Genomic DNA, 12,145 nt, shown 5'->3' on the forward strand with positions numbered 1-12,145 from the left:
AATACAAAATAGGGCTGGGGATGTGGCTCATGCCCCTGAGTTCAATCCCTAGTACCACTCCCCCTCAAAAAAACTAAAATTTTAAACCTGAGACAACCATACAAAGTACCTCTCAACAACAAAAAGGGATAAATTCTTGATATACACAATAAAATGAATGAAACTCGAGAGCATTTTGCTAAGTGAAAGAAGCAAGACCCAAAAGGCTACATACAGTCCTATTAGGTGGCCCAACATGTGCTCCAACGCACAGGTCCCTGGGGAGGTGGTGGCTGCCGTACCTGATCCTCTCTCTGGTGGAAGGGATGGTCTCGTTGTCTTTTTTCCAGTAGAACACAGGTGGGGGCATGCCTATCACACGGCACTCCAGTCTCACAGGGTGGCCCTCAGGAACGCCACTATTTTGCAGTTTCTCCAGGATCACAGGTGCTTTCTTCACCTCTTTTGCTGAATGAGAGAAGAGACTTTCTTGTTTGAATAGTAAGTGCTTCAAAGTTCATGCCTCCAATGCTCTACATTCTGGAATTTAGGTAGGCAGGCACCTACCACACCTCCTCATTAGAACACTTCTTATACCCTTTAGTGAGGATCACTGTCTTAATAAAGTTCCAGAAAAGTTTAAAAAAAGAAATGGGTCAGTCATCTCTGCACATCCCCTGTGCATTGAATTGAAGACCTGGGTCACACACATGGGATGCAAATGCTGGGAATGGTTGAATTAAAGGATTTTCTTTAATTAAGCAATAACTTTTGAGAAACAATATACTTTATATACTAAAATTGATCCTTTTTTTTTTCTTTTTTTGGGAGGAGTTTATTTTATAGGAGATATATTAGCTTTCCCCAAATTTTATTTTGAAAAAAATCTCAGACCTACAGAATCATATTATTTTTTTTTAAACACCAAATTACACTTTCTAAGGAGGTTTTTCTTTTGGCCAGAACCTCCTGTGTCAGGGTTCCAAAGTCAATGTTTGAGCAAAATGGTGGGGAAAAGCTAAAGGTCCGAAATCAATGTATCCTTACAAAATGAATCTTTCCTATTCCATTGGCAACAGAAAATTCATTGTAAGGAATGGAAAAATATACACAGGGGAAATAGGCATTTTTCTATAGAGAGGATTGAGGTGTCGAAGATACCCTGAACTCATCAGACTGCAACACAGCAGGAGAAAGCCCAGCCCTGGGGTTCCTACATTCTGAAATTTAATTCTGGACTGCTGCCCTGCAGGGTTGGCCCTTTGCAGGTGATGTCTTGCTTTCCTCTTCTATAGGCATGACAGCATTTTGTTCACATTAGCTTATAAGATAAAGGTTTGTTTAGTTATCAACTCAAATTTGCTAAGCACCTTCCATGTTCTGGGCATTAAGGCTGACACTAGAGATACACACTACAAGCCAGAGTCTATAACCTCAGAAGCTCAGGCAAAGAAATGAACAATTACACAGAAGACCAAGTGCACTTTGTAAGTCCCTCCTTTTCATTTCTTAATTTTTTGTTTTTTGAGACAGGGTCTCATTAAGCTGCCCAGGCTGGCCTTGAATTTGCGATCCTTTCAACTCAGCTCTCCAGTAGCTGAGATTACTGGCATAGAAAACACAGAGGAGGACTGGGAAGGAGTAGTTGTGCTTGGTGGATCTACTGTGCCTGGGTGGTGACAGTTGAATTAGGCTTTAGAGAATGAATAAGAAGATGAGGGACAAAAAGGGTATTCTAAGTAGAGGGACTGCTTATGCAAAGGCCTGTAACTTTAAAAGCCTGGTATGTTCCAGGAATGACAGATTGACTGCAGGACAAATGACTGGAATGTAGTGTCAGTCAATTTGCTGATTGCTCAGTGAACAATTACAATGGCTCCCTTTATTGCATGTGTAAGATGTACAAGGTAGCACATTCCATTTTAACATTAACACGTGTTTTTGAAATCAATGTAGAAATATGGTAATTACTACAGTGAAGGGAAACTGAGATTGGGGAAGCAAAGGACTAAGGAATTCTGCCAGAGGTTCTGCATATTTGCACAATAATTTTGAAGGGAGTTTTGTCTGGGGGTCCCAGCAGCAAACCTTACCTACTACAGTGAGCTCCAGACTAAAGGAATTCTGCCCAGTTTTGTTGGTAGCCACACACGTATAGGTCCCCGCATCACGTTGGGTGAGTGGGTCAATGAGCAGAGAGTGGATTCCCGTCTCCCTGACCAGCATCTTGTGGGAGGCATCTGGTAGCACAGGTTGGCCATTGAGCAGCCACGTCAGCTCTGGGGGCGGTAAGCCACTCACCTAATAAACAACAGGACAGCTGAGGCAAATGACAGACTGATGACAGGCAGATTTATTTGGTGGCTGAATTCTTCATCCTTGTTTGGCAAGTATACAGTGAGAGAAAACACGGAGTGGTGAGAACCTTTCTGAAGCAGCACAGGGAGAGGAGGGATGGGTCTGAATGAATAGCTGCAATGAATTTAAATGGTATGGTATTCTGACCCCAGTTTAGGTCATGATTAATCTATTTGATTATATTCTACTTTAGAAAAATTAAGAATTAAGCTATAAATAAGACACACCTGAAGCATTAATATCAGAGATGATAAATTGCTTATATATATAATAAGCAAGAGTTAGATATGAGAAAGGTCAGATAGTAAACCTGGGTTCTCAAATTTTGCTGCAAATTATAAGCACATGAGGAGGATTTAAAAATGCCCACTTACAACACTAAACTAGAATCTCCGGGGATGGGACATAGGCCTTGGTAGTTTTTAGAGTTTAGTGAGGGGGAAATAACAGTCAATCTGAATATCATTTAGGCAGCAACGGAAGACTAAGAAGCACCCATAGGAGCGAACTCTGAACCAATGGTTAACCTCAAGGCTTCCCAAATTTGCATTCAAAATTTTCACAGGATTCAGCATTATGTTTGGGGCAGAGGGTGACTTAAGTTTCTTGTCATATTAAGAGGTATCTACTCTGCCCAACTGACACCTAGTTTTTAGTTAAGAAATTAGAATGCAGATTCACTAAATGTGGTGTAGGTTAATCAGTATGAGAAACCATGTTCTGCTCTCATAAACTGCCTCTGAGCCATCTTTTCATGACTATAATTTTTTTCAAAGACTACACCTTACAATCATCACTTAAAGGATTAAAAAAAATCACATAGGAATAAAGGCTTTTCCAGGCACCTTGTGGAAATTTTCAGATTATATCACCTCCTTGGTTGTATCCTAAAAATGCAATTAACTTGATACAATACCAATGTAATTTTAATTAAAATATAATGACTTTAAAATTTCATGGAATAATTTTGTCTGGTATTAATTTTTCAAAAAAGTCTATGGGGAAAATGATCTCTTCCTTCCCAGGACCTCCTTCTTTGAAACCCACAGCCCCAACAAAACAAATACAAACAAAAGTAAATGCAAGCAAACAATCAAATGCAAAATTTGAACAGATCTGGAACTAAGGACAAGTGCTAAGAATCTACCTTACAGTCCAGCCGACAGAGGCGCCCCTCATGAGCTACCATATCCCCAGGAGCCTGCAGAAAATGTGGTCGGAAAAAGCGTTCCTGTAGAGGCTCTTTGTCTCTTTCTTGCACTCGGGACCTTCCCCTATAACAAGTATGTTCAGGTTTCAAACATAGAAGTCGTTTTACAAACTCATAGAAACAGGCATTAAGGCATGGTTATAGGACTATATAGAGAGCAGCAGTTTTTTTTTTTTTTTTTTCCTCCTTTTGGAGGGGGAAGGGCCTTCTGGGGCAGAAAATTAATAATAATAATAATAATAATAATAATAATAAAATAATGGCGTGGAGTTGATTAAAAAGAAAAAGAAAGCAAAGTGGTAAGCATGTCATAAACTGTAGGATTATCTTGGGAGATCTGTAATCAAATAAACAGGCTTTAGCTTCTTTCTCTCTGAAGTCATTCTGGGTTAAGTGGCCCAGCTTCCTTGCTGTGGGCTTGACCAGTTGTTCAAAAGTCATCAAAATAAACAAATAAATCAGCATTCAATCTGAACCTCAAAAGACAACCAAAAGAGAAGTCCTGTTTATTATCCAGAACAAGGCAGCTTCAATCTCTATGGCTTTGAGTAATAAAGTTTAACCTGGTTATAAATTATGGCAGACCATAAAAGATGTCCATGGACTTAAACTGGGTAAGACTGACCAACAGTAACAGCTGTTCTTAAAAAAAGAAGAAGGTATAGTTGCAAGGCTGGTGAAATACTGTATCTGAAACATGGGTCACTATTTTTATTCCTTTGGTAAGTTACATTTAATTCATACGTGTCAGCAAATATGGAATGCTTTGCTATGACTTTGTGGCACCGTAAGATTCAAGCCAGGCTCTTTCTTCTTAGTGGTTAGTAAAATCAGAGAGGAAAGAAAGCTAATTATTATAGTGGAGTCAACAAAAATATTTGATCCATATACATATAATCACTAAAGTTTCCTGTTTTATTAATGAGAAGATAGTAACTCAATTGAAAGGGTCTGGTTTATATATTATGTGCACACATGCTTCTGATGGTTACAAATTTTGAACCATTAAAATTGTGTCAAAGATCAGAATTTCTCAAATGTTAATGTGCTTGTGAATCACATGGGGATGTTGTTAAAATGCAGATTCTGATGCAGTAATCGGAGGTGGGCTTGAAATTCTGCATTTCTGACCAGCTCGAAAGTGGTGCTGGTGTTGCAGGCAGAGGGCTTCCTTTAATTAACAACTATGGTGCTCTTTGTGGAGGGTAGGCACGTGGGAGGAGTCTATAGAAGGTGGATTCTTCCTATGTTTACCTGTGAGACTGACCAGCAGGAGTTAGTCGACTGCGAATGGGCAAACTCTGTACCATCAAGTGGCCAGAACAGCTGATTCTCCCCTGAGAAATAGAAAAAGAACAAGATTAAATTAAGAAGTACTCCAACAGGGCATGGTAGTGTGGACCTATAATCCCAGCTACCCCAGTGGTTAAGGTAGGAGGATCACAAGTCAGATCAGCCTGGGCAACTCAGTGAGACCCTGTCTCAAAAGTAAAAAGGGATGGGGGGTAGCTTTGTGGTAGAGGGCTCATGTGCAAGGACTTGGGTTCAATCCTCAGGACCCCCTCAAAAAAAATCTACATTTTTTTTCAATTTATATGATTTTTTTTCTGTATTAGAACATTATGAAACTTTTTGCTATTATAAGTCTTTCTTCGTGGGAGTGGAATGAAAACAATAGAATATGACTTCTTAAATCACTCTTCATATTCCAGGGAGAGAGATTTTTAAGACTATTGTGATGATTTTTATTTTAACCTAAGAAACAAACTGAGCACAAATAAAAAAAGTTTTTCTTTGAAATTTTGTAAACCTAATAAGACTTGTAGCCACAATGCAGAGAGCATGGCCAAATATTTTTATACTTTTCTCAATAGAGATTCATCAAAACTGACATTTCCATAGGAAGAGTGGATGAGAATAGAAATTATAGTTCTGTACTTTGTATTTGAATAGTAATTAAAGGTATTTTATTCTGGCCTGTCTTTTAGGGGAATTTTAAGATTTGATCTCAACAGAAAAAGAGCGTGAGGATATGAATTTGAGAGACACGTCACACCTTTTTGAAGTAATTTACCTATTCTCTAAACAAAAAAAATGACATATTGTTTTTGATAGAATAATTGGTAGAATGACTTATTGACTCCTCAAGAGACCCGAGGAGCTGATAAACACAAAATTCGACCCAATAGCTTTGGGAGGGAAATGTAGTGAAGAACTTGTACCCATGTCTTTTGACAAAGCCTGAAAGGTTGAGTGACCCGTCTGTAGCTAACTAGTCTTTAGGTTGTGATACTGTGCTCTAGTTACACACAATCACAATGCTTCTCATTCATTTTCCTCAGCAATCCTGAGTAACTCGCACTTCTCAAGGTCTCATTCACAATGACATCAACTGCTCCTTCCTCAGAGTGCAGCACAGTGCGTAACCCTGCGTCTCCACCTGGGGGTTGGCTGCCATGATGGTGTAGTTGCCATCGTCATCACTGCTGGTGGATTCAATGTGCAGAGAACATGTCCCATCTCCTTCTCGCCTCATTTTGCAGTGTTCATTTCTCTTAGAAATCTGCTTCCCATCTTTGAACCAGTACACCTGAAGTGAAAGATAATATAGTTCCATATATCTTTAGAAGATAAAGAACTTAGGGGGTAGGGTGAGGCAAGCATCAACTTTCTATAAGATGTCATTTCATCATTTCTATAAGATGTCATTCATCCTTTTCAAAGCACTTGAAAAAAGATTATAAAACATATTTAAAATGATGGTATGATAATACCCCTCCGTTTATACAATAATTAAGTCCAAAATTCAATATAATTTAGGATTAAGATAAAGCTTTTGACTATTTTGTTGTACCTCATTATTATTTTAAAAGATACCCTGAGAACCAGGAGTGTCTTCAGAGGCAAAATAATGAAAACCAGGAACCTGGCTCTTTTCTCATTACTTATGTACATATTTAAGTCTCCTGCAGTTGCAGTGCTCAGTACCAGTAATAGCTCATCTTGCTTAAAAGGAGAGTATGGTTTATTATGCCAAATTGAATAAGGCTAGGATTAATTAGCTAAATTTCTCATCTAGCCAAAATTTAAAAAAAAATTTTTTTCCTGGCAAGTTCTGCATATGTCAAAGATATCTCTCAAAGGCAGTGGGGATAAAGTCCTGGTTACAGCTGCCCTTTCTACTTTTCCTGGTTACCTAACCATACATAATAACACCATGCTAATGCTTGTGAAAGTAGAGTGAAGAGATCTCCTGCCACAGCCACACCAGGTGCAAATCCTTCTCTCAGCTGACTTGCCAAAAAATCTGGTGACTCATAAGATTTTTCAGCAGTCAGTGATAACGATATGACATTTTCGGCATTTACCAACCTAGTAGTCATAATACAAATATAGCTCACTTTGTACAACAGGCACCCTGTGTGTATTCAATAGATATTAAATAGAACGAAAAATGTCAGATTGATGAGTTTGATGGCTAAGAGAATCAATAGTCCAAAATACAGTATCAAGACTAAAAAGTTTTTAAAAAAATTTCATTACAAGTCTATCAAGTCTGATTTCTTTTTGGTTTATTTAATGATGTTCTTGTTTTGGTCAAATAACAGGGTTTTGCTAATTTCTGGTATTGGTTTTCATTCCCTCTGTAGATGCTACACAAGAGTCTGCTAAGACTGTTTTGAAGGCTCTGTCTATAATTCTGTGCTTTTGGTTGACACACTGGCTGGTCATCTCCCCCTACCTTTGGAACAGGTATGCCAACAATTTTGCAGGTGAATGTGACTGGAGAGCCTTCTGTAACCCGGAAGTGCTTGAGTCTTTTGTCAAAGATGGGAGCAATACACTTGCCGGTGGGGATCTCATCATGTTGAATTTCATCGTCTGATTCATCAACAGGCGTTCGTTCTAAGCGAAACTCTATTTCATTCATCAACCTCTGTTCAAAGCTTGAGATTTTGTACTCCTGTCAAAATGACAAATATGTTTAAAGTTCTGTTCCTATGGTGAGGAAGAATTGAGGATACAACTTTTAAAAATTCAGATGTCAGATTTATACTATTATTTAAACTCAATAAAGCAGACATGTTCCATTTCCATCTCCTCACCATGGAGCATTAAAGGAAATTTCAGTATTTCTACCAAAATCCCAAACTGCCTTAGTGAATTCTAATTCCTTACCTTAAGTATGGAACCCCAGCAGAATTCTGTAAGAATGGAATGAAAATGGAATATAATTTCTATAACTATAATTAGTGTTCATTTAAATAGGCAGAACGGCCTTTAGTGTTCTTTTGGCAAAGATGTTCTTCCCTGAATTCTGATACATGCCTGCATCACCAACCTCCTGACTCTTCTAGACATTTCTGTCTTGAATAAATTTAAATCTCCCTTAGTTCCACATTGGCCTTCACTGCATCTCTCGGTTTCCGTTACAACAAAACTATTTGAAGTAACTCTAGGGTTGGGGGCATAGGAGTATAGTTCAGTGACAGTGTTTGCCTAGCATGCATAAGGCCCTGGTTTTGATTACTAGTGCCACAAAAAAACAACCAAAACAAAACACAACAACAATTACAATGAAGTACCCCCACTTCTATTACCAGATTACTTCCTTGTCACCTATTTTCTTGCTAGGCTTCTCCAATTAAGCTTGTGTTCTTACTGTTCCACTGAAATTGCTGCTGTTAGGGTCTGCAAATTAGCCAAATGGAATCATCACTTATCTGTTCTTACCTTACTTGACCTCTCAGCAGCATAAGTCAGAGATGACTACTTTTCCATTTTGAAACATTTTATTTTGTTGGTTCCTATGACAGACCATACTGGTTTTCCTTCTTTTTCTGTAGTAGCATCTGATCACTTTCCTCTGCTGGCACCTACTCCTCTGCTCCTGTTGATCTCATTCAATCTCATAGCGTCAGACAGCTTCTGTATGCTGAGGACTACCAAAGCCCTATTTCCAAGTCTGATCTCTCTCTAGGACTTTAGAGGCACATACCCAATGATCCATTCTACATTATGGTGCTCATTGGGTATCTCAAATTCAGCATGATCCAAACAACACATACCAGATTTCTGTCCCCCAGAGGTGCTCCTAGCCTGCTCTTCATCTCAGAAAATGGTGCCACTGTGATTCATTTACTTGGTTAAATGGTTAAACTAATGCTTCTTATACTGTCCATGGTAAAAACAGGTTTTAAAAATTTTCTAATTTGTACTTTCATAAAATAAAATGAATTACTAGCAAAATGAAATTAGCAAAGAAAAAAATTATTATATTCATGAACATAGTATTTCCCTTTTAAATTGCTATAAAAATTCCTTAATGGTTACTTTCCATAACTTTGAGTTATCTCAAGTTGACAGTTTGAAGACTGGTGTAGGTCCTAAGGACACTCTTTGAGTACACTAAGCTGAACCCTAATTCTAAGACTTATCCTGGATCCCTTTCACTCCCTTTCCCTGTTAAATCCTGTCAAGTTGAAATGAAGTCTCCTCAGTCACTTCTTCTAAATTAAGTCTCCATTCTAATTCTCTACATAGCACCGCTATACTAGCTAGTATTTTTCTTATTTGTTTATTGATTGAATGACTATGTAAGTGTCAGAATGTTTGCTCCACAAGAGCAGGGATCTTGAATGACGTGCTTCCCACTCTGTCAACAGTACTTAGAATAGTGCCTGCCCATAGCAGGTGCTCAATATATATATGAAGAATGAGTGAATACATGAATGACAGAGAGACCATCTCTTGCTTTGACATCACCACATCTTTGAGGAATCTGGAACAATGTGATGAGTTAAGGGTAAAATTTTATTAAACTTATGGTTATAGTTAACCACCATTTCCCATTGTGATCTGGTTACAATTATATCCTGTTTCTTAGTTATGAATAGTTTATTTCAAATAACTCATTGAATATTTTGTTGTTTTCACCTCCCAATCTAGTATTTAATCACATCATTCGATCACATTAAGGTAAGATTGTTCACCAGTAAGAGGACTTTGGAGAGAGCTATTAATTTCTATGAGTCTCCTACTTCCACCTGCTGCCACCCTGAGGGTGTCCCCTTAAGTCTAGCAGGGCTGCAGCCGATAAAATAGACCCACTTGGAGAGCTCGCTGTGCCTCCCAGTTAGAAGGACATGGTGGGTTGGTACACAACTCCCACCTAAGAAATGTGAAGAGCCAGGAGTGAGCTGGCTTTTTTGTGGGTTTTTTGAAGGATGCATGGAGTGTTCTGCACACCTAGAGTGTGTTAGGGCAGAAGATGGGCAATGATTTCCATCATACACATGTGGGTCACATACAAGACAAACCAGTGTGGGGTCAGCTTGTATCCCTCTAGGTTTGAGAAAGGAAGGAATCAGTAATAGAAGTAGGTGAAGTGGGAGCAAGAAAGAGAGTGGTTACCCATACTTTCCTAGCTTTGAGTTCACCACGTGCAGCAATCTCAGGGATGTGGAGTGGGGATGGAATGTTTTTCTGTTGGGTCTTTTTTTTTTTTTTTTTTTTCCTAGTAGTGGAGATTGAACCCAGGGCCTCATATATGCTATGCAAGCACACTACCCCTGGAGTTACATCCCCAGCCCACATAGGGACTTATTTTTCAATAAGGATCACGACTATCCGTTACTACAAGGACCAAAGTTATATACTACTAGATCAAGACTGAATTTTGCAACAAAGTAAGCACAGAACCTTGTAGGAACTGAAAGTGGTTCAAAGGTTTTGAAACTGCCTGCATTTGAGATTGTCAGGAGCAGAAGAATTAGCACCTTTGAATAGATTTAAAGGGATCATGGCAGACAAAAATAAAATAGCTTTTTGAGGCATACTTGTGCCAATTATATAATGTAATGTAAAAAATTACAGATGAGCAATAAAATAAGAATACAAAGGTCAAAGAGTTTCTATGAAATATTTATTAAGCATTTGGAAGGTTGAGCCTTATAAACAAAAAAACTATATGGGTGTATGGAAGAGGCATGTGGCCTGTCACTAAAACATGTACCTTTAATTCTGAGATGTTTGCACAGAGGCACACCTTCACAGAAGCAGGAATAAGTTTTTTTTTTTTTTTTTTCAGGAACTTTGCTCTATCTCAAGAATTAACTATCACTACTGCACCTGGATTCAAGTTGTCATTTTTAGTTATGAACACTGTGAGTCAAATTTCATAAGGAAATTTGCAAAAACAAGCAATACACTTAAGTTAATTTTTTTTTTTATTTTTTTATTTTATTTATTTATTTTTTTTTTTTTGTGGTGCTGGGGATTGAACCCAGGGCCTTGTGCTTGCAAGGCAAGCACTCTACCAATTGAGCTATCTCCCCAACCCCACTTAAGTTAAATTTAAAGAAACTTTCTGTACTGTCCAGCACAAAAGTTACGCTACTGATCCACTGTCAGTTGGATGTGCATTTTAAACTTCCAATATTGGGTTTATGTTGTAGTCTTCATTTTCCCTTGCCTCGTTCACTTTTTGAGTAACAACAGGGTTTCTGTATCAGCTGCTTGTAGGTGATATCTGTGCCCAAAGGACAGATTTTTTTTTTTTTTTTTTTCTGTGTAAATCCAGCCAGTATGGAAATCAAATCAATGATAAATGACCCATCCTTTCCAGGGTCATGAATTGCACAGAATCCTAGTTGCTCTATGAAAGCAAATGAAAAACTAAAATAAAATTATTTCAGAAGAACATGACATTTGAAAACGCAGCCTCATTTCTTTTCTTTAAATATAATTCTCTTAAGGATGATAATTTGACTCCTTGAAACATTAGACTGCAGAAGTTTCTTCAAATAGGCAAATTGGTGGAGAGGCACTTTCCTTCTGCTGAGAACCATGCATCCCAATCAGATATAGGCATTGTTAAGATAGGGATCAGCATCCATAACTCACTGCCTGAGCTCACCACTGCCTTCCTCTACTCTGAGTTCTGAGTCTGAACTTCAGGGGCAAATAATGAAATAGGTTCACACCTTAAGAAAGTTGGCTCAAAATGTTCCAATGGATACTGGGTATGATGTGTATTAAAAGAAAAAAAAAATTCTTTTTAATGGTGCTGAAGATAGAACCCAGGGCCTTGCACATGCTGGGCAAGTGCTCTACCACGAAGCTACACCCCTAGCCTAAAGAAAACCTTATGTGTTAGAGAAAATATTCTCCCTTTCATTCCAGGCACAGGCAGAATTTGGAACAATAAAGTTTCCTAGATAAACTTGGAGGTTAACATATATAAAGTATGATTTCTTTATTATTTATCTAATTATCAGTCATTGCCTTGTTAGAAATAACCAGTCTTTGTAGCCTACTCCCTGACCCTGCTGACAAATTCTTAGCAAGCACCTGTTATGTGCTAAATGCTATGATGAATATGGAAAATGTGACATTTTTAAAACACAGACTCCACCTTCAAGTGTGTAAAAATACTTTTAATCCAAATTTTGTATTTAAGAATACATTATGGAAAGATGTACAAATTTACTTTATTTAAATGTTCAAATTAACACCAGAGTTTTGCTTAATTTCTGCATGTTTCAAAAAGTTTTCATCTTTCATATCAGCTGGTTAAGATGAATTGTTAGTGCTCAT

General features: G+C 38.0%; 1 protein-coding gene across 2 annotated transcripts in view; it reads right to left on the reverse strand.

The window, feature by feature from the left end:
- The window catches only part of MYPN (myopalladin), an 87,690-nt gene that overhangs the window by 7,118 nt on the left and 68,427 nt on the right, over positions 1-12,145 (reverse strand). For both annotated transcript variants that reach the window (XM_079135742.1, XM_079135743.1), the window contains exons 13-18: positions 7,290-7,511; positions 5,988-6,137; positions 4,802-4,884; positions 3,485-3,611; positions 2,073-2,280; positions 282-447 (exon numbers count right to left, since the gene is read on the reverse strand). In XM_079135742.1, the coding sequence (XP_078991868.1) occupies positions 282-447; positions 2,073-2,280; positions 3,485-3,611; positions 4,802-4,884; positions 5,988-6,137; positions 7,290-7,511 (956 nt within the window). The remainder of the gene's footprint in view (positions 1-281; positions 448-2,072; positions 2,281-3,484; positions 3,612-4,801; positions 4,885-5,987; positions 6,138-7,289; positions 7,512-12,145) is intronic.

This window comes from Sciurus vulgaris (genome assembly GCF_902686455.1).
Source record: "Sciurus vulgaris genome assembly, chromosome: 4".
NCBI classification, from domain to species: Eukaryota; Metazoa; Chordata; class Mammalia; order Rodentia; family Sciuridae; genus Sciurus; species Sciurus vulgaris.